The 18,879-nt window shown below is 40.6% G+C and overlaps 1 protein-coding gene across 4 annotated transcripts in view; it reads left to right on the plus strand.

The window, feature by feature from the left end:
- Window positions 1–18,879, plus strand: part of SGPL1 (sphingosine-1-phosphate lyase 1) — a 58,464-nt gene that overhangs the window by 18,590 nt on the left and 20,995 nt on the right. For 3 of the 4 annotated variants that reach the window (XM_060200973.1, XM_016188575.2, XM_007524139.3), the window contains exons 3-5: window positions 6,005–6,170; window positions 11,155–11,222; window positions 16,911–17,058. In XM_060200973.1, the coding sequence (XP_060056956.1) occupies window positions 6,005–6,170; window positions 11,155–11,222; window positions 16,911–17,058 (382 nt within the window). Of the gene's footprint in view, window positions 1–1,716; window positions 1,912–6,004; window positions 6,171–11,154; window positions 11,223–16,910; window positions 17,059–18,879 lie in introns of all 4 variants that reach the window. The other variant, XM_060200992.1, reaches the window with a different exon arrangement.

Genomic DNA, 18,879 nt, shown 5'->3' on the forward strand with positions numbered 1-18,879 from the left:
TGGTTTGTAGGATTATAAGATTACAGGGGTTTAATTCCACACAGACCCCAACATCAGAGTTCTGTGTTCCACTGCCCACATGGTAAGCATCATAGTTCTCACAAGTCTTAGATGCAGTTTGTACTTTTTTTTTTAATGTTCCTGTGTCTCTTCCTTTAAAAAAAAAGTTGGGAGCCAGGCAGTAGCGCAGCATGTTAAGCACACATGATGGAAAGTCCAGGGACTGGTGCAAGGATCCCGGTTCAAACCCTCGCTCCCTACCTGCAGGGGAGTCGATTCACAAGTGGTGAAGCAGGTCTGCAGGTGTCTGTCTTTCTCTCCCCTTCTCTGTCTTCCCCTCCTTTCTTGACTTTTCTCTGTCCTATCCAATAACAACAGCAATAACAATAATAACAACAACAAAGGCAACAAAAATGAGGGAAAAATGGCCTCCAGGAGCAGTGGATTTGTAGTGTAAGCATTGTGCCCCAGCAATGACCCTGGAGGCAAAAACAACAACAGCAACAACAACAACAAAAAACTGCTTGACTCACTAAATAAGTTCCACCTGCCTCTAAATGAGTAATGACCATGGATGGCCTTGGAGTGATTTTTATTTCCGGTTTCCTTAAATTTAAAATGTAGTTGAATAATACAATGAAGAAAATAAAACGAAACACTACTTTACACTCACACTTGGTACTTTTTTATACTTCTGATTCATTCTCTTAACATTTTTGAGACCAGGATTATTAACTGATGAAGAAATTAAATTAGTCAAAAAGATAAAAAATCCGGGAGTCGGGCAGTAGTGCAGCGGGTTAATCACACATGGCTCAGAGCACAAGGACCGGCATAGGGACCCCGGTTTGAGCCCCCGGCTCCCCACCTGCAGGGGAGTCGCTTCACAGGCGGTGAAGCAGGTCTGCAGGTGTCTATCTTTCTCTCCCCCATCTCTGTCTTCTCCTCCTCTCTCCATTTCTCTCTGTCCTATCCAACAACGATGACATCAACAACAACTACAACAGCAATGAAAAACAACAAGGGCAACACAAAAGGAAAATAAATATACATTTTTAAAAAAAAAAAAAAGATACAAAATCCTTTACTAACAAGTTACTTTTCTACAGGTGTTAGCCTACAATTAGCTTAGCTTGCTAGCAGACTAAGTCCTCAAATTACTTCAAGAAAACGAAAATACTCCCTAAGCAAACTCCGAAAGCCCATATGAGAGACGTTTAAAATTCATTGGTTGAATAAGTAACTTTTACAGAATTTGTAAGTTTCACTATCAGGTCACATTCACTTAACTGTCTTGCTCCCCTAAAGTGGTGTGTGTGTGTGTGTGTGTGTGTGAGAGAGAGAGAGAGAGAGAGAGAGAGATGTGTTCATTATAATAGTTGCCTGATAGTTGTTTAATAAGTTTACTATAGAATATGCACTGTCTTAAGTCTTTTTGGTATGAGAAAATCCAGAATAGCTAGATGAAAAATGTAACCACTGGGAGTCGGGCGGTAGCGCAGCAGATTAAGCGCACGTGGCGCAAAGCACGAGGACAGGTGCAAGGATCCTGGTTCAAGCCCCCGGCTCCCCACTTGCAGGGGAGTCGCTTCACAGGTGGTGAAGCAGGTCTGCAGGTGTCTAATGTTCTGTTAAGCTAGGGTTTGACATCAATATCCACACACACTCACAGACTCAAGCGATTTATTTTGTGACTATTTCGTGTCCCTTTTTCAGGATGAAGAAATGGAGGCATAGATTGATGAACTAATTGATCTGGTTGTACAGCAAACTAATGACTTTCAGAGATGACTATCCATAGTTCTACTATTTCCAGGGACACAGTATATAGATTGTTTTGAAATAAACATAATCCTAAGTGTTATAATTATAAATTTTTGTACAGGTGCATATGCACAGAAATATATTATGGTAAGCAAGAAAGCATAGTGAGAAATAGTAATTATAATTAGGTCACATCCTTGTGGCATCTCTGTCTAGCTGTTTGTCATTAGTCATCACCTAGTTACACACTTTGAGTATGTTCTATACTGTAATGCATATCCGAGAAAGAGTCTGCCAAGAGCATAAATTGTGAAAAGAAGACTCTTAGGATGAGACTGGATTGTAATGTGTTAAGTGACCCTCTGCTCTGAACACTGAGGATAAACTGAAAAAGTACTATGAAGTTGGGAAGACTGACTCCTAGTCTCCACTATGTTATTAGCATGTCTCTGTGAACTTAATGCACAGTTTTACTCCGGGACCTCTGTCCAGTCAAGATTTGTGGGCTTGACTCCTAGTTTCCTTCAGCACTTAAATTCTACACTTCCCAAGGGCTGGAGTATTGCATCAGGACCCAGCCTGGGGTTTGTGCTGTTTGCAAGGCCCCAAGGAACTGCCTCATCCCTTTTTTTCCCAAGGAGCTAGCATACCTTACCCCACAAGAGTCAGCAAAGTAGCCTGTTGCCAGTGTTACGAAGTGTTTTTTCATTGGGGACAGATTTTTTTTTTTTTTTGACACTAGAAAGACCTCAGGATAAGACCAGGAGATGTAACTTTTGTGACTGACAAGGTGCTTATTCATGAACCTTGCTAGGATCCATCCAAGTGCAGTTTCCGTCCTGACTTCGGAGTAGGAGACTATAGAAAGGCATTTTGAAGGTCTTTGACTTCAAAGATTCCTCTTAGCTCCTTAAAACTGTTACCAAGACATTTTTATTTTATTATTTAAAGATTTTATTTATTTATTCGTGAGAAACACAGGAGGAGAGAGAAAGAGCCAGACATCACTCTGGTACATGTGCTGCCGAGGATAGAACTCCAGACCTCATGCTTGAGAGTCCACTGCTTTATCCACTGTGCCACCTCCCAGACCAACCAAGACATTTTTACATTTTATTTTATTGCCAGAGCACTGTTCAACTCTGGTTTTAGTGGCAGTGGGGATTGAACCTGGAAGCCCAGAGCCTCCGGCATGAGAGTCATTTTGCATGACCAGTATGTTATCTCCAGTTCCTTGCTGAGAAAGTTCTGCTGGGCATAATCTCATAAATAGTAGAAAGTTGTATCTTAATAAACTAAAAATATAAATAGTTTGCATTTCTTGAATTTTTTTCTCTCTAATACTAACGATATACTACTACACCTTGATGTGAAGATTTGATACCTACAATTATCTTTTGACATCAGTAGCCTGTCTTTGCTCAGTGAATGAGGAAAAGCTGATCTGGGTGATTGTTTTCTCATCATTTCAGTCATAAAAACTGTGTAGCCATTTGATCACAGCCATTGCACTAGAAGAAGGAGAAGAGGAAGGAGAGCAAGGAGAGGAAGGAGGAGGAGGAGGAGGAGGGGGAGGAGGGGGAGAGGAGGGGAGAGGGGGAGGAGGAGGAGGAGGAGGAAGAGGAGGAGGAGGAGGAGGGGGAGGAGGGGGAGAGGAGGGGAGAGGGGGAGGAGGAGGAGGAGGAAGAGGAGGAGGGGGAGGAGGGGGAGAGGAGGGGAGAGGAGGGGAGAGGGGGAGGAGGAGGAGGAGGAGGAGGAGGAGAAGAAGAAGAAGAAGAAGAAGAAAGAAGAAGAAGATGATGATGATGATGATTGCCTGCAGGGTTATTGCTGGGGCCTGGTGCCAGCACTATAAATCCATTGCTCCTGAAGGCCTTTTTTTAAAAAAAATTTTTTAAAAATTGGATAGGACAGAGAGAAATCAAGAGGGGAAGGGAAGATAGAGAGACAGAGAGACACCTGCAGACCTACTTCACCACCTGTGAAGCTTCCCCCCTGCAGGTGGGGAACTGGGGGCTTGAACCAGGTTGGGCTTCATACTATGTGCGCTTAACTCAGTGTGCCACCGCCTAGCCCCTAGAAGATTCTTTATAATGATGGAAATGATGGCATACCTCTGATGACTTGATAGACTCTTCTGGTCTTTCCAAGCCCTATCTGGCATTGCTTTGCAGGCTTGAGGTTGTTGATAGCAACAGTGTACTCTGGGGAATGGGCTTTATAAACTATGAGGGGGTTGCAGATAAGCTGTGTTTAGTTTCTCTGAGTAGCCAGCCCTCTAGGGAACCCAGTATTGCCTAATGTTCATTACCTTATAGTGCAGCCTAATCGCTAAGGGTATATATGTTTGTAACAAACATTTATTGAGCACCTGCCTTCCTCCTAAGCTTTCCACTCTTACTAAAATATTGCATGTAGATATTACATGGGGGCATAATCTAAACCAATACTGTTATCTTAAACAACAACAACAACACTTTTTTGGGAGAAAGATAACTCTCTGGGTAGGTCACGCACCTTGCCGTGCGCGTGGTGTCCTGGCTCTCAGTCCCGACACCCCACGGGAGAGCCATGGCTTTGCAGGAACCTCAGGTACTGTGGTAGCTCTCCCCAACCCCCATCTCTTACTGAAATAAAAAAGGATTTGGAGCCAAGGAATGAACCCAGTGCCTTATGATACTGCTCAGCAGCTTCCCAGGCCCTAATTTTCTGCGTTTTTAATTTGGAAGATTTATTTATTTCTACGAGAACTACATAATCGGGGGAGGGGGCTAGGGGAGAAGAGAGACCCCCCCCCAGATTCTGTCAGCTCTGGAGCCTAAGGCACACAATATGGCAAAGTGACTGGCATACACTCATCTTTTTTTTTTTTTTATTTTATGAGAGCGAATACAAGGAGACATCAGAGTATCAGTTACATGCATTGCAGGGAACTGAACTTGGGGTCTCGACCATGCAAAGCATCTATTCTATCTGCTGAACTGTCTTCCCCCAGCTCTGAAGAGTCTTAGTTAAATGAGTTTATTAATATATATATATGCCTGTGTATGTACATATACATACAACACCTTCCCCATTAACCTGTAAGATCAGTAAGGACAAGGGTCTATCATAGCTCAGCGATACTGTGAGCTTGCTGCCTTAAACACTTGGGGATATTTAATATTGGTAAGCAATAGTTAAATTATCAGATAAACTCATCTTGGACAGGCAACTGTGGACAGTTGTAAATACGTGACTAAGAGCTGACTTGTCTTCAAGGACCTAATTGTATAGTCAAGGAGATTAAAAAAAAAAACAGATGAGAAGACCAAAAAGCAGATTATGATAAGATTTAACATGAATAGATACTTAGGGAGAATTTAATAGAAGAGATTGATTGATTCTTGTAGTGGGATCAGTTTTTTAGCTGAGGGCATTTTTTTCATGTTTTTGCTATGTATCATGGGGGGATGCACAGAATGAAAAAAAAAACAGAACTCCTGGTGTTAAGAGATTTCTAGTCAAATAGGGTCTTTAAGCAAAGTTGACTTGCTGATATAGACCAGTATGGCCTGCTGCCTTGTTTACATATAGCCCATGGGTGAAGAATGGTAAATTACTTTTTTAACTGTTACAAAAAGATTTTGTGTATATAGGATCACATGAAATGAAGACTTCAGTATCTGTAATTAAACTGTGTCGGATCAATGCTGCTTTCTTTTATTTGCTCAGCTGTGACAGCTCATTCCACAGTAGCAGAGTTGAGTTACTGTAACAGAGATTGGCCTCCAAGATTTTGAATACCTTCTCCCACCCCTTTATAGAAACAGTTTGCTGATCACCTTTGTGTTATAGGGTAGAAAACATTCAAATAAAGTAGAGAAGGAAAGACGTGCCGAGAGGATTATTGAGACAAATCGTTTCAGTTAAGAGAGTGGAGCGTCGAATACTGCATAGTGCAGAAACTTTAGAGCTGAAACAATGAACTTAGCATTCCAATCTATTTATTTTACTAAGTAGAGAGAAGACAAAAATGTCATCAAAGTCCCTGTGACTCACAGGGGGCAGCGAATACTGAAGTGCCTTGAACAGAAGTATAGAGGGCTTTAGGAGATGGTAAGAATATTGCTGGAGTAGGGTCACGTCAAGATTGGCCTTGCCCTGGAAAAATGAGAATGAAAAGCAAGCTGAGCACAGGTCTCCTTTCTTCCTCCGAATGCAATTTCTTTTTCTTTGGTTTCTTCTCCTATATTTCTAGAATGCCTTTGAGCCCTACTTTGAGATTTTGGAAGCATATTCCACAAAAGCCAAGAATTATGTAAACGGACATTGCACCAAGTATGAGCCCTGGCAACTGATTGCATGGAGTGTCCTGTGGACCCTGCTGATAGTATGGGCATATGACTTCGTCTTCCAGCCTGAGAGTAAGTGTATTGTCCCCACTTTAAAGATGCAGTGAAATTTTACTAGGCTTGCACCACTGACCGATTGCTGAATATTTGTGAATATTTTACCTTTTGATTTTACTCTGATTTCTATAATTTGTTTATGTGGAATGAAAAGACACTATCTTCTAACTTGTAAAATCTATCCCTCGTGTAGCTAGAATATTTTTTTTTGAGTTTGAAATACTAGAGAAGATAATAATTATCAAAATGCATATAATTTCAGAGTATGGTTTAAATCTTCTTAAGTTTAAACCATTCCCCAGGAGGGAATGTAAATGGCTTTTCTTTTGGCTTTTGTTTTAGTCTGTCCTTTTCAGTAAAGGTCATATAACACTGAAATAGCACTCATGCTAGGACCATCTGAGCACCTGCTATATGCCACACTGCACAAGGCTTTGGGATATCCACAGGTAGTACAAGGGTCCCTACCCTCTTGGAGTTGAACTTCCGATGACAGTATACTTTGAGCTTTCAGAGAGAATGAAAGATGACAAAACTGTTAGTAATCAGCTTGGAAATCCTCCATGTTTTGTAAGATACAAATTCCTGTTCTGCCCTTCTCTCTCCTCTCCCTAGCCTAGAAGCCTCATTGCTTGTTACTTCCACCTCCAAGTTGTGCTTGGTTAGTTTTGCCTAAATTCAAATGATAGGAATGGTGGTGGGTATTCGGCAACCTCCCCTGTGCCCCTGCTGCATTGTTAACTGGGCATATGCGTCAGTTTCCTTGGGATAAGAATCCTCTAACATTGAAGAGGACTGTTTGTTATTCTCATTTGTTTAAAATTTCTTTTTTTTTTCTTTTTTCTTTTTCTTTTTTTACCAGAGCACTGCTCAGCTCTGGCTTATGGTGGTGCGGGGGATTGAACCTGAAACTTGACGAAGCCTCAGGCAAGAGAGTCTGTTTGCATAACCATTACGCTGTCTACCCCCGCCCTTGTTTAAAATTTCTGTGACTATTTACTTCCCTGATAACATGTTTGAAGAGACACTTTATATTTCTTTCTGCTTTTCTTCTTCTCTAGGAAAAATTAATTTAAAAGCCAGATTTTGCTTTTATTTCTTTACTGTGTAGTTAACTAACCATAGAACCATTCTAGTGGCGTTGCAAAGTTATGACATAGTAAACATTTCATATTATCATATTATTATTATTGTTGTACTTAATTAAAGTGGAAATAAGACATGGCTGTCATGTCTGAATTTTAGTTCACTCCATCTTTAAGAAACCTTGTTTGCTGTTTCTACTCTTAGTCCTTGCCAAGATTTCTCATGCCAGGGGCTGAGTGTTGGTGCTCTTGGTTCAGTGCCCATGCTGCGGTGTGTGTGGGGCCCACGTTCAATCCCCTGACCCCCACATGGGGGGGGGGGAAACTATTTTTACACATGAGGTATGTTTAAACTGTAGTTTAGAACTGTAGTTTTTGTAGGTCAACAGTTGTCCATTGGATAAGAAGGTCTTTCCTCCTGGGATGCAAGATAATTGTGCTAAAGAGTTGTCACTGCTTCTAGCACTTTGCTCATGTAGAAGTACTCTATTTATCACTGTACAATCAAGTATTTATTAGTATATTGCCCTAGAGGAGTCTAAAGTCTGGACTAGTGAGAACTTTTGCTGATCCACAGGTGGGAGAGGATGTTTCTGGAACACAGGATGGGCTCGGACCTTGATAACAACTGGGGACAGGAGAGTGGGCAGGGATTAGCAGCTCTCTAAGGTGCACTCTCTTCTTCAGTTCTGCTTTGTGATTATCAGCTCATGTCTTTATTATCTGAATAATGACTTTCACTGTCCATAGTTCATCAACAGAAATCATACTACCCTGCAGGAGGAGGTGACAAACTCCCCTGGTTCCTGTTGATGGCACCTTTTGGGCAGCAACATCTATAAGCTGTCTTAACTTGATTCTTCACAATAAAACGGCGTAACAACAACTACCTTACCTAGGTGTAAGGTAAAGAGAGAATGGAGTAGCATCGATTCTGAACTCTAAAGAACTGTAACTTTTTTTTTTTCTTACTGTGGCATTTCCTTCTTTATCATCTTAAATAGTATAATTCCCTATTACTCTCTACCTTGTGACACTTGATTTTTGAGGTTATCTTTTTAGGACATTGACCATGTATATGACCTTTTCATTTTTAATTTTTCCATCTCTAATATTGTCTTTACCCTAGATCATTTTATTTTACAACTTTAACAAAACTATTTCTGTTTCTGCACCTAGCTACATTATTTGAACACCTGACTCAGTTTATTGATTATTAAATCTTTCTCTTTCTACCTCATTAATTCATTCATTCTTAAATAAAGACATAGTTCTGAATCACTATAGTTTTTAATATTGTTAGAAAATAGTAAAAAAAAAAAAAAAAGAAAAAAAAAGAAAATAGTCAAATAAGGGACCAGGCAGTGGCACACCTGGTTAAGTGCACATATTACAGTGCTCAGTGACCTGGGTGCAAGTCCCTGGTCCTCACCTACACGGGGGAAGGTTCACAAGTGGTGAAGCAGGGCTGCAGGTGTCAGTCTGTCTCTCTCCCTTTCTGTCTTCCCTCCCTTCTCAATTTCTGTCTCTCTCCAATAATAAATAAAAGTAAAAAAAAAATAGTCAAATAACAAGCAGCTTTTGAATATGTGCCATGGGTTGTACTCATTTAGTTGACTATTAAAATAATGTTTTTTTTAAATTTATTTTTATTATGTTTATTTATTGGATAGAAACAGCCAGAAATCTAGAGAGAAGGGGGAGATAGAGAGGGAGAGAGACAGAGAGACACCTGCAGCACTGCTTCACCACTTGTGAAGCTTTCCCCCTGCAGGTGGGGACCAGGGGCTTGAACCTGGGTCCTTGCACATTGTAATGTGTGCTCAACCAGGTGTGTAGCTACCAGTGGGCCCCACAATAATGTTTAAACTATGTTTAAGGACAATTTTTGATAATTGGAAGATGCTGTGAGAAGAGGATGTTATCATAAGTACAGAAAGATATCTATGTATGACAGTGTGTGTAGATCATAGGGCTGTAAATAAGTACTCCTGGGTCCATGCTCCTAGTGGGATAAAGAATAGGGAAGCTTCCACTGGAGGGGATGGGATACAGACCTCTGGTGGTGGGAATTGTGTGGAATTGTACCCCTCTTATCCTATGGTCTTGTCGATCATTATTAAATCAATTAAAAAAACATAATTCACACAGAATTTAAAGAGTGATTTTAAGTAATAGTTTTAGTCACTTTGCCATTTTATTGAGTTTGTGTTTTAGTGCCTGATCTTATCTTATCTTATCTTATCTTATCCTGTTTACAGAGTACCAGCTACAGTGCTAGGCAGCAAAGATGTAGTAGAAAGGCAAGGATAGAGACTCAGAAAAACTTGTGAAAATGCAAAGAATTATATGATAAATAGCAAAAGAAGGTATAGCAGAGAGAGTTTCTAACCAGAGAAGTTGGAATGTGTAGATCTACTACAAATACAGTGTAAGTTCATATTCAGCTCTTGTCAAGAGCTAGGTCTAGATTTCTCAACTAAAATAAGTGACATTTTCTACTGTGTACTTGAAGCATCATAGGGTCCTAGTAGTCTTGGACTAGAAAATGAAGAACAGTTAAGTCCCTGATGCAGCACTGATTTGAATTGGTAAATGGAGCAAATTATTAATGCTTTAACCCTTTAGATAGTATGTAGTGCCTCCTATGTCAGCCTCAAGTTCTTGCTGTTATAATTGTTTGAAGTTTAGTGAATATGAATGCATTAAAGGTATAATAGTCTGTTTAGATCCTATGTATATATAATCATTGTAACTAGTAAGATCAAATTTTTATATTTGTGCAGCATAAACTATCTGATAGCTATGGTAATTGGAGACCTTTAGGTTCATAAAATGTTAGAATGTGTGTGGAGGGGGGCTGGGCAGTAGTGCAGCGGGTTAAGTTCATGTGGTGCAAAGTGCAAGGGTCCCGGTTCAAGCCCTGGCTCCCCACCTGCAGGGGGGCGTCTCTTCACAGGCAGTGAAGCAGGTCTGCAGGTGTCTATCTTTCTCTTTCCCTTTGTCTTCCCTTCTCTCCATTTATCTCTGTCCTAGCCAACAACAACAGCAATAACAACAACAACAATGATAAACAAGGGCAACAAAAGGAAAAAAAAAAAAAGCCTCCAGGAGCAGTGGATTCGTAGTGCAGGCACGGATCCCCAGCAATAATGCTGGAGGAGGAAAAAAAAATGATGTGTGTTGAATGGCAGACTGGAGCATAGGTCTTGTAAAAACAGCATAGATTGGTCATTTGTGTTAGGGAAAGGAAGCCATTGAGCATCTAGAAACTTCAGAAAGGTCAAGACCTCTGGAATACGCATGTCTTTTTGCTCAGCAATTCTTTTACCTTAGAGGTACACTGTTAAAGATCCTACAAGCTATTTATTGTAACAGCAAATACTAGAAACCACAAATAATGCCCATTAGGACAGGACAAATTAAATCATGACTCATTCATGTGATGGAATATACTAAAGCTATAAAAATATAGGATCTCTAAGATTATATTCCTTTGTAGAACAGTAAGATCTAACATAGCACTAGAGTATGCTCTTTTGTATACAAGTATTGACAATTAAAAATAGATGTTGCTTGATATGCATAAAAAATTCTAGAAGGGCATAATAGAAACTAAAAGTTGTGTTTACCTAGGGCTATGATGAAATCTGGGTCATAAGAGAGAAAGAAACTTTTCACTCTTTGTGTTTATTTTTTGAAAAATTGAGTCATCCAATGAATTACTTATTAAAAATTAAATTTATCAGTTTTTTTTTTAAAGAAAAATACAAACTTTGTGATGTGAAGGCAAGTGAGGTTGTAGAGAGCATATTGAATAGTTCACAGATTGTGACCAAGAAGTTATAGCCTCAAAAATTTATTTGCTTAATAAATAAATTTATTTGCATAATAAAGCCATGCATTTCTTTTAGGTTTATGGTCAAGGATTAAAAAGAAGAGCTTTAAGCTTGTCCGGAAAATGCCTATTATTGGTCGCAAGGTAAGTAGAATCTGTTGATCTTCTTTCCTTCCCTTTCCTCCAGTAGAATCTGTTGATCTTCTTTCCTTCCCTTTCCTCCAGTAGAATCTCTTGATCTTCTTTCCTTCCCTTTCCTCCATGACGCTGTCTCTTTCATTCTTGTTTCTTAACCCAGTGATCTAGTGTCGCTGGATGACTTCGGTTGGCCAGCTGCGGAAGACATCTGACTGTGTTATAACAATTAGAGAGAAACAGTTGCTATTGCCATCTAGTAGGTAGTGACCAGGGATACTCCTGACTTTCGCACAAGGCATGGCACTCCAATTGTATAGCATAGAATATCAGAGGTGCCGAGGCTCTGAGAGATCTGATTTAACCCTTTCTATAACATATTTGATCAAAGAAGAAAAGAGCAATCTATTAAGGAAGAACTTGAAATTAGAAATCCTGATAGTAGTGACACAGTACTTTGATTCAGTATCTCACAGAGCTAAACTTAGCTATAGCAAGTCCTTGGACAGCATTTTGTTATAACACTGGAGGGGATGGGATGCGGAACTCTGGTGGTAGAGAAGATTGTGTGGAATTGTACCCCTCTTAACCCTAACCCTAACCCTAAAACCCTAAAACCCTAAAACCCTAACCCTTGGTGATCATTACTACATCAGGGAAGAGAGAGCAAGAGAGAGGGAGGGGAGAGAGGGAGAGGGAGAGGGAGAGGGAGAGGGAGAGGGAGAGGGAGAGGAAGGGGAGGGAAAGGAAGGGAAGGGAAGGGAAGGGAAGGGAAGGGAAGGGAAGGGAAGGGAAGGGAAGGGAAGGGAAGGGAAGGGAAGGGAAGGGAAGGGAAGGGAAGGGAAGGGAAGGGAAGGGAAGGGAAGGGAAGGGAAGGGAAGGGAAGGGGAGAAAGAAGTTGAAAAGACACTATTCAAGGACCTGCTTTTGTTACCTGTCATTTTGCCTGTAGTTGTAGTTTCCAAGAATCTTACCAACAGCTATAAATGAGTACTTCTTGTATGACTTAGATGCTTACATGGTTTAGATCAGGTTGGTAAAGGGCTAGATATGAAACATCTGAGAATTTGTTGTCTACATTGTATTTGTCCCACTCTGTATAGTGGGAAAGAAGCAACAGGGGGACAGGTAAAAGCATGAACCTGGCTGTGTTCCAGTGAGACTCTTTACAGATAGGTCAGACTGGAACTGTGGTTTGTTGATCCCAGGTTTAGAAACTTAAGTTAACAGAGCTAGACTCTTGTACTTTGTGCCTATCTGTAGTATAGTATATTCTATGTGGAGAGTGACAATCACCTCTGTACCATTCCCACTGAATCTTTATCTCTGTGAAGATAAACAGGGCAGGCCCCAGTGTAAGCTTTTTTTATCCCCCCTTCTTCCTTAATAAAAAGTTTTTTTTTTTTTCTTAGACACTGGGATTTTACTAGTGATTTAATAATGATTAACAAGATTGTAAGATAATGGATACAACTCAACACAGTTCCCACCCCCAGAGTTCTGTGTCTCATCTCCTCCTTTGGAAGCCTCCCTATTCTTTTTTCTTTTCTTTTTTTTTAAATTTTATTAGTGACTCAAGAGGGTAGATAGCGTAATAGTTATGCAAACAGACTCCCAGGTTCAATCCTCTGCACCACCATAAGCCAGAGCTGAGCAGTGCTCTGGTTTAAAAAAAAAAAAAATTAGCTTAGTGGTGTAATATTGATTCACAAAATTAGATGTCAACAGGGATATTATTCCACACCATTCCCACCTCTAGAGTTCTGAATCTTCAGTCTCCCCACTGCAAGCCACTGCAGCACCTTTAAGTTTATAGACATGGGCCAACCATCATTTCTACAACTATCTGTCTGCATGTGCACATAATTGCACCCATTTTTCACCCAGGTCCCTTATGATCCCCTCCAACTCAAGGTAAGTAAATGAGTCTTTGATGTTCTCAGCAATCCCAGTACAATACCACTCAGTTTTTCTTTTCACTTTTCAACTACCTGCCTTCAAGAATCCATTTTTTAAAAATTCACCTATTTGTGTGTGGTGGTGGAGGAGAGCACTGGGAATCAAATTTGTGAATTTGGTCACTGGGAGTCAAATTTGGGACTTCATATCTGAGAGCTTACTGCCATATCTCTGCAGCACATCCTACACAAGCTACTTCAGGCTTTCTCACTTCTGGATTTCAGTTCTCATTTCCCCTTCCTAATCAAATCAGAAAAGATGTCAATTATCATTAGCTTTTAACTAAGTCCGGTTCAGACCACTGTCCTGATCCAGGTTCCTTACCTCTGGGAGAGTGGAGTGGAGAGTGGGAATAGGATGGAGATTCAGAATAAGAGGAGGCATTTATTTGCTCTCCAAACCATATTCAACCTTTATTCCTCATTTAGTAAAGGATAGAGAAAGAGGGAAAGTGAAAACAGTGGGCTAGAGTACAGAGTATAGTGTTTTCCTCTTTTTCTAACCTTCACGATTTTCCCCTTCAGTATTAGATTTTGAGAAAAATAAATGCGAGGCTTTCAGAGACTATTCTTAAATCTATAAGATAATAATTAAGGTCTAGCAAATAACTCACCTGGATAGTGTGTTTGCTTTGGCATGCATATGACTTAAGTTTAAGTCCAAATCCCAGTGAAATGGAAGAAGCTTCCATGTTACAGTCTGTGTCTGTCTGCCCACCCTGTCTCTATTAATAGAATTTAAAGGTGTTTAAAACTATATAATGACCTTTTGTTTTTTAGAAGTTCAGAAGTTATTTGCTTTAAGTATCTGTGGATAGGCCTCTCTCACAATTCATATTTATTGAGCACCTTATCCAGTGTCAGTACTCTCTTGACTACTGGAGATATAGTGGAGAGAAAACTCTAGTCCTTCCTCTGTGGAGCTTACAGGAACTTGTAGAAAAGATGGGAAACATGTAAATAAGCAGATACATAAAGAATTATCATTCTGAATGCCAGGTAGATAGTTTAGTCTGTTAGAACACCAAACTGGGCAGTCCACTGGTCTGTGTGTATCCTCTTGTCTCTTTCCCACAGTAAGTAAATAAATAAATAAACAAACATAAATACTTTTCAAGAAGAATTATACTTTCAAATATATGCTATGAAGAGATTAAAATTATGTGCTGTGATAGAACTTCTGAAGCTAGCATTGGAGAGGTTCCTGCTGTTGTTTTCTGTTATACCTCTCGTTATTATTTCCTGTCTGTTTTATACAAATGCATGGAAACTCAGCTTTTATGATTTTTCCCCCTCTCCTGTGATTGTCATTAATGTGAAGCAGTTCTTTATTTGCAATTTTACAAACATTACCGTTTATAGCATGCTTTGACATTATTTAAGAATGTCAACTCTTCTGTCTGCCACTGTTAGATTATTGCAGTTGCGTAGAGATGAGAAAATCTGTATAGATTTCGAGTGATTTTAGACATCAAGCTTAAGCATGTGTGAATGAAGCTCTGTCACTAAAATACACATGTCATGACTTAAAATCATTCTAGAATTTCCCACCACTCTGTCTCTACACTGCTATTTTCCCCAGAACTTCTCATTAACAGACCTTTAGTTTCTGTCTGCTGCTAAAAAGTGACTCATGAGAGGGAAGGGTTTTTTTTTTTTTTTTTGGTGCTTTATTTTTTCCTTCCACCATGTACCCCACTACTCCATCTATAGTGTAGTATTTCTTTTATTTATTTATAAAATAAAAAGTATCGACAAGGCCATAGGACAAGAGGGGTACAGTTCCCACCGCTGGTGTTCTGTATCCCATCCCCTCCTTTGAAAAGCTTTCCTGTTCTTCATCTTTTTTTTTTTTTTTTTTTTTTTTGGAGAACCTAGAAGCTTCTTCATCTGTATTTTAATAGCTTTTATTTGTTCTTTGGGTAACCTCAGTTTACAACTCCATGTTGGTGTTTCTTGTTTTTGTTGTGGTTGTTGTTGTTTTTGCCTCCAGGGTTATTGCTGGGGCTTGGTGCCTGCACTACGAATTCACTGCTCCTGGAAGCCATTTTTCCCATTTTGTTGCCCTTGTTGTTGTTATTGCTGCCATTGCTGTTGTTGTATGGGACAGAGAGAAGTTGAGAGAGGAGGGTAAGACAGAGGGAGAGAAAGATAGACACCCACAGACCTACTTTGCTGCTAGTGAATTGACCCCATTGCAGGTGGGGAGCTGGGGCCTCAAACCAGGATCCTGCACCGGTCCTGGAGCTTTGCACCATGTGTGCTTAACCCGCTGGGCTACCATCCAGTCCCTACCTTTCCTATTCCTTGTCCTTCTGGGAGCATGGACCCAGGATCATTATGGGGTACAGAGGGTGGAACGTTTGGCTTCTGTAAATTTTTTCTCCACTGAGCATGTGTGTTGGCGGGTCAATCCATACTCCCAACCTGTTTCTATCTTTCCCTAGTGGGACAGGGCTCTGGAGAGGTGGGGTGCCAAGGTACATTGGTGAGGTCATCTGCCCAGGGAAGTCAGGTTGGCCTCTTGGTAGCATCTGCAACTTGGTGGCTGAAAAAGCATTAAGATATAAAGCAGAACAAATTGTTTAATAATCAGGAACCTAAAGGCAAGAATATAGCAGGTGAGATTTAGGGTCTCCATTTTGGAAAAAGCTAGTAGGTCTATTTTAGGTATATTCCAAGGGGCCCATAACTTTACTAGTTGTTACCTGAGTCTGACAGCTAACATGCAGGTGGACCGAAGGTATTATCTGGGGAGCTGGTGTCAGAGTTGGAAATAGGACTAGAAAGCTTTAGTGTAGTATTTCAACAGTTGTTTATTAAGTGAGTGAATGAATGAAAGAAAATGCCTTGGAAGCTGTTGCCATGGGGATAGAAAATAGTATAAGCAAAATTGATAAATTATGTAGCAGAAAGGATCTTCGTCCTTCCTAGCACTTAAATATTCAACAGTACTTTTGACAACCTAGGAAACTCCTGTTCCGTCATGTGCTTACACATGAGGAGTCATGGAGGACCCAGATTTCCATTGCGCCTTATGGAAGGAGCTTGTCTTGCACAAATGCCAGATTATCTTACTGCTTTGTGGCCTGTTTTCTGGCTACTGTTTATAGCTCTACCTTTGTTTACTAGCTCATAGGTAGTAGCTGCTGTCAGGACAGGAGCAAGGTCCTTCAGAGAAATGCTGACTGGAGCAACTGCGAATGCAAACCAAATAAAGCAATGGCGATGTCAACATCCTGTAGGGAAGTTGTGAGGGGCTGGGTGGAAATTGACCTTCTTCTTAGGCCTTCAGGCTTTTCAGGCTTCTAAATCAGTGTTGTACATGCCAGAAAGTAGCTGAACAAACAGAACAATACCGGATATCTTTAAGAAAAAAAAATGTCGGGGCCAGGTGGCGCACCTGGTTGAGCACACATGTAACGATGCAGAATGACCTGGGCTTCAAGCCCCTGGGCCCCACCTGCAGGGGAAAGCTTTGCAAGTGGTGAAACAGGACTGTGGGTTCTCTTTGTTTCTCTTCCTCTCTACCTCCCCTTCCCTATTTCTCTGTTTCAAATAAAATAATTTTAAAAATAATAAAAAGTATGTATATTAGAAAAAAAGAAGAAACACATCATTCTTCTCCTGTATTACTTATGGGGTGCCCAACCTTGACTTGGTCTCAGAACTGGTTCTTCTAGTTTCTGTATTTCATTTTTCCATTTCCTTGTTAACTTTATTTTTCTCACTTTTGCAGATCCAGACTAAGTTGAATAAGACCAAGGATGATATTAACAAGAGCATGTCATTCCTGAAAGTGGACAAGGAGTACGTGAAAGCCCTGCCATCTCAAGGTCTGAGCGCATCTGCCGTTCTGGAGAAGCTCAAGGAGTACAGCTCGATGGGTATGATTCTCAGTAAACGCATACTCGCTGATCTTTTTATTTATTTATTTACTTATTTATTTTTATTTATTAATGAGAAAGAAGGAGAGAGAGAAAGAACCAGACATCACTCTGGTACATGTGCTGCCGGGGATTGAACTCGGGACCTCATGCTTGAGAGTCCAAAGCCTTATCAGTGCGCCACTTCCCGGACCACTATTTTTTTTTTTTTTTTAATAAAAAGGAAACATTGACAAAACCATAGGATAAGAGGGGTACAACTCCACACAATTCCTACCACCAGAACTCCGTACCCCATCCCCTCCCTTGATAGCTTTCCTATTCTTTAACCTTCTGGGAGTATGGACCCAAAGTCTTTGTGGGATGCACAAGGTGGAAGGTCTGGCTTCTGTAATTGCTTCCCCGCTGAGCATGGGCATTGACAGGTCAATCCATACTCCCAGCCTATCTCTCTCTTTCCCTAGTAGGGTGGGACTCTGGGGAAGCAGAGCTCCAGGACACATTGGTGGGGTTGTCTGTCCAGGGAAGTCTGGTTGGCATCATGCTAGCATCTGGAACCTGGTGGCTGAAAAGAGAGTTAACATATAAAGCCAAACAGGTTGTTGACTAATTATAAACCTAAAGGCTAGAGTAGTGCAGATGAAGAGTTGGGGGGGGGGTCCTCCATTTTGTAGATAGCTAGTAGGCATATTTTAGTTATATTCCAAAGGGTCTGTGGCTATACTAGTTTTTTTTTTTCTTTTTCTTTCTTTTTTTTTTTTTTTTCCCTGAGCCTGAAATCTGATGTGCAGGTGGATCCAAGTTATTGTCTGGGGAGATAATGTCATGGCTGGAAAAAGGACCAGAAAGCTGGATCAGGGAAGAGAGTAGCTAATATGGGAAAGGGGTATAAATATTGTTGACTGTAAACCCCCATCAATTTGATTTGATCTGGGGTTCATATTCAGCTTAGGAGCCTATGTGACATCAGCATCCCTGTAGATCTGAGCTCATATTCTGTGGTTATGAGTAGAAACATTACAAGCTGCCCCTATATTGACCCATCTTCCTAAGGTGTAGCATAGGGTATGTTGTCCATCCTCCCTTCAGAAGCTGGAACATTCTCTACTGTTGTTGATCTAAGTTGAGGGAAAAGTCCTATGGGGGTCCACAAAGGGATCTATTGTGTTGTTCCTGATAGAAATGACTGGTAACAATGGAGAGAGGGATTTATTCGAGGTCTAGGCCCATCATCACTGTTGAACTTGCATCTTGAAGATGCCCATGACTATGAGGGACCTAGGTGGCTACCATATTCCCTTTCTCCCTGTTTTACAGTAACTGTCCATAGCCATACTCTGGAAGCAGTAAAATGAAAAGAAGCCACACATCCTATATTTGAAAGGCAAATGAGCTCTGGTCTGAAGACATTATTGGTATAGAGCAGTGCCTTAAGGAAAGAGGGAACTGAAACTATCAGCAGCCCAGAGTCTGACAGTCTGTGTAAAATGGAGTGATTTGTTTGGATAGTCACACGTAGGTTCTTTGTTTTGTTGTTGGAGTTAAATATCATTGCTTTGTAGAGCCCATGGCTGCGATTTTCAGTGTAGTTTCTAGTTAGTGTGTTCTGTATTAGCTTTCTCTTGACTTCAAATCGGACACAGCCATATTGTATGTAGCAAAGAAATCTGAGACCCCACATCAAACAGATGCCTTGATAGGATGTAGAATGTCTGTAGGGAACAACTTCAGGCAGGAAATGGAAAGCCAGATTGAACATTCTGGTCAGGAACCTTTCCTCTGAGCTTTCCCCTAGTGTTTCCTGTGTTCCCGATCCTGGAT

Source organism: Erinaceus europaeus, chromosome 1, assembly GCF_950295315.1.
Source record: "Erinaceus europaeus chromosome 1, mEriEur2.1, whole genome shotgun sequence".
Lineage (NCBI taxonomy): Eukaryota > Metazoa > Chordata > Mammalia > Eulipotyphla > Erinaceidae > Erinaceus > Erinaceus europaeus.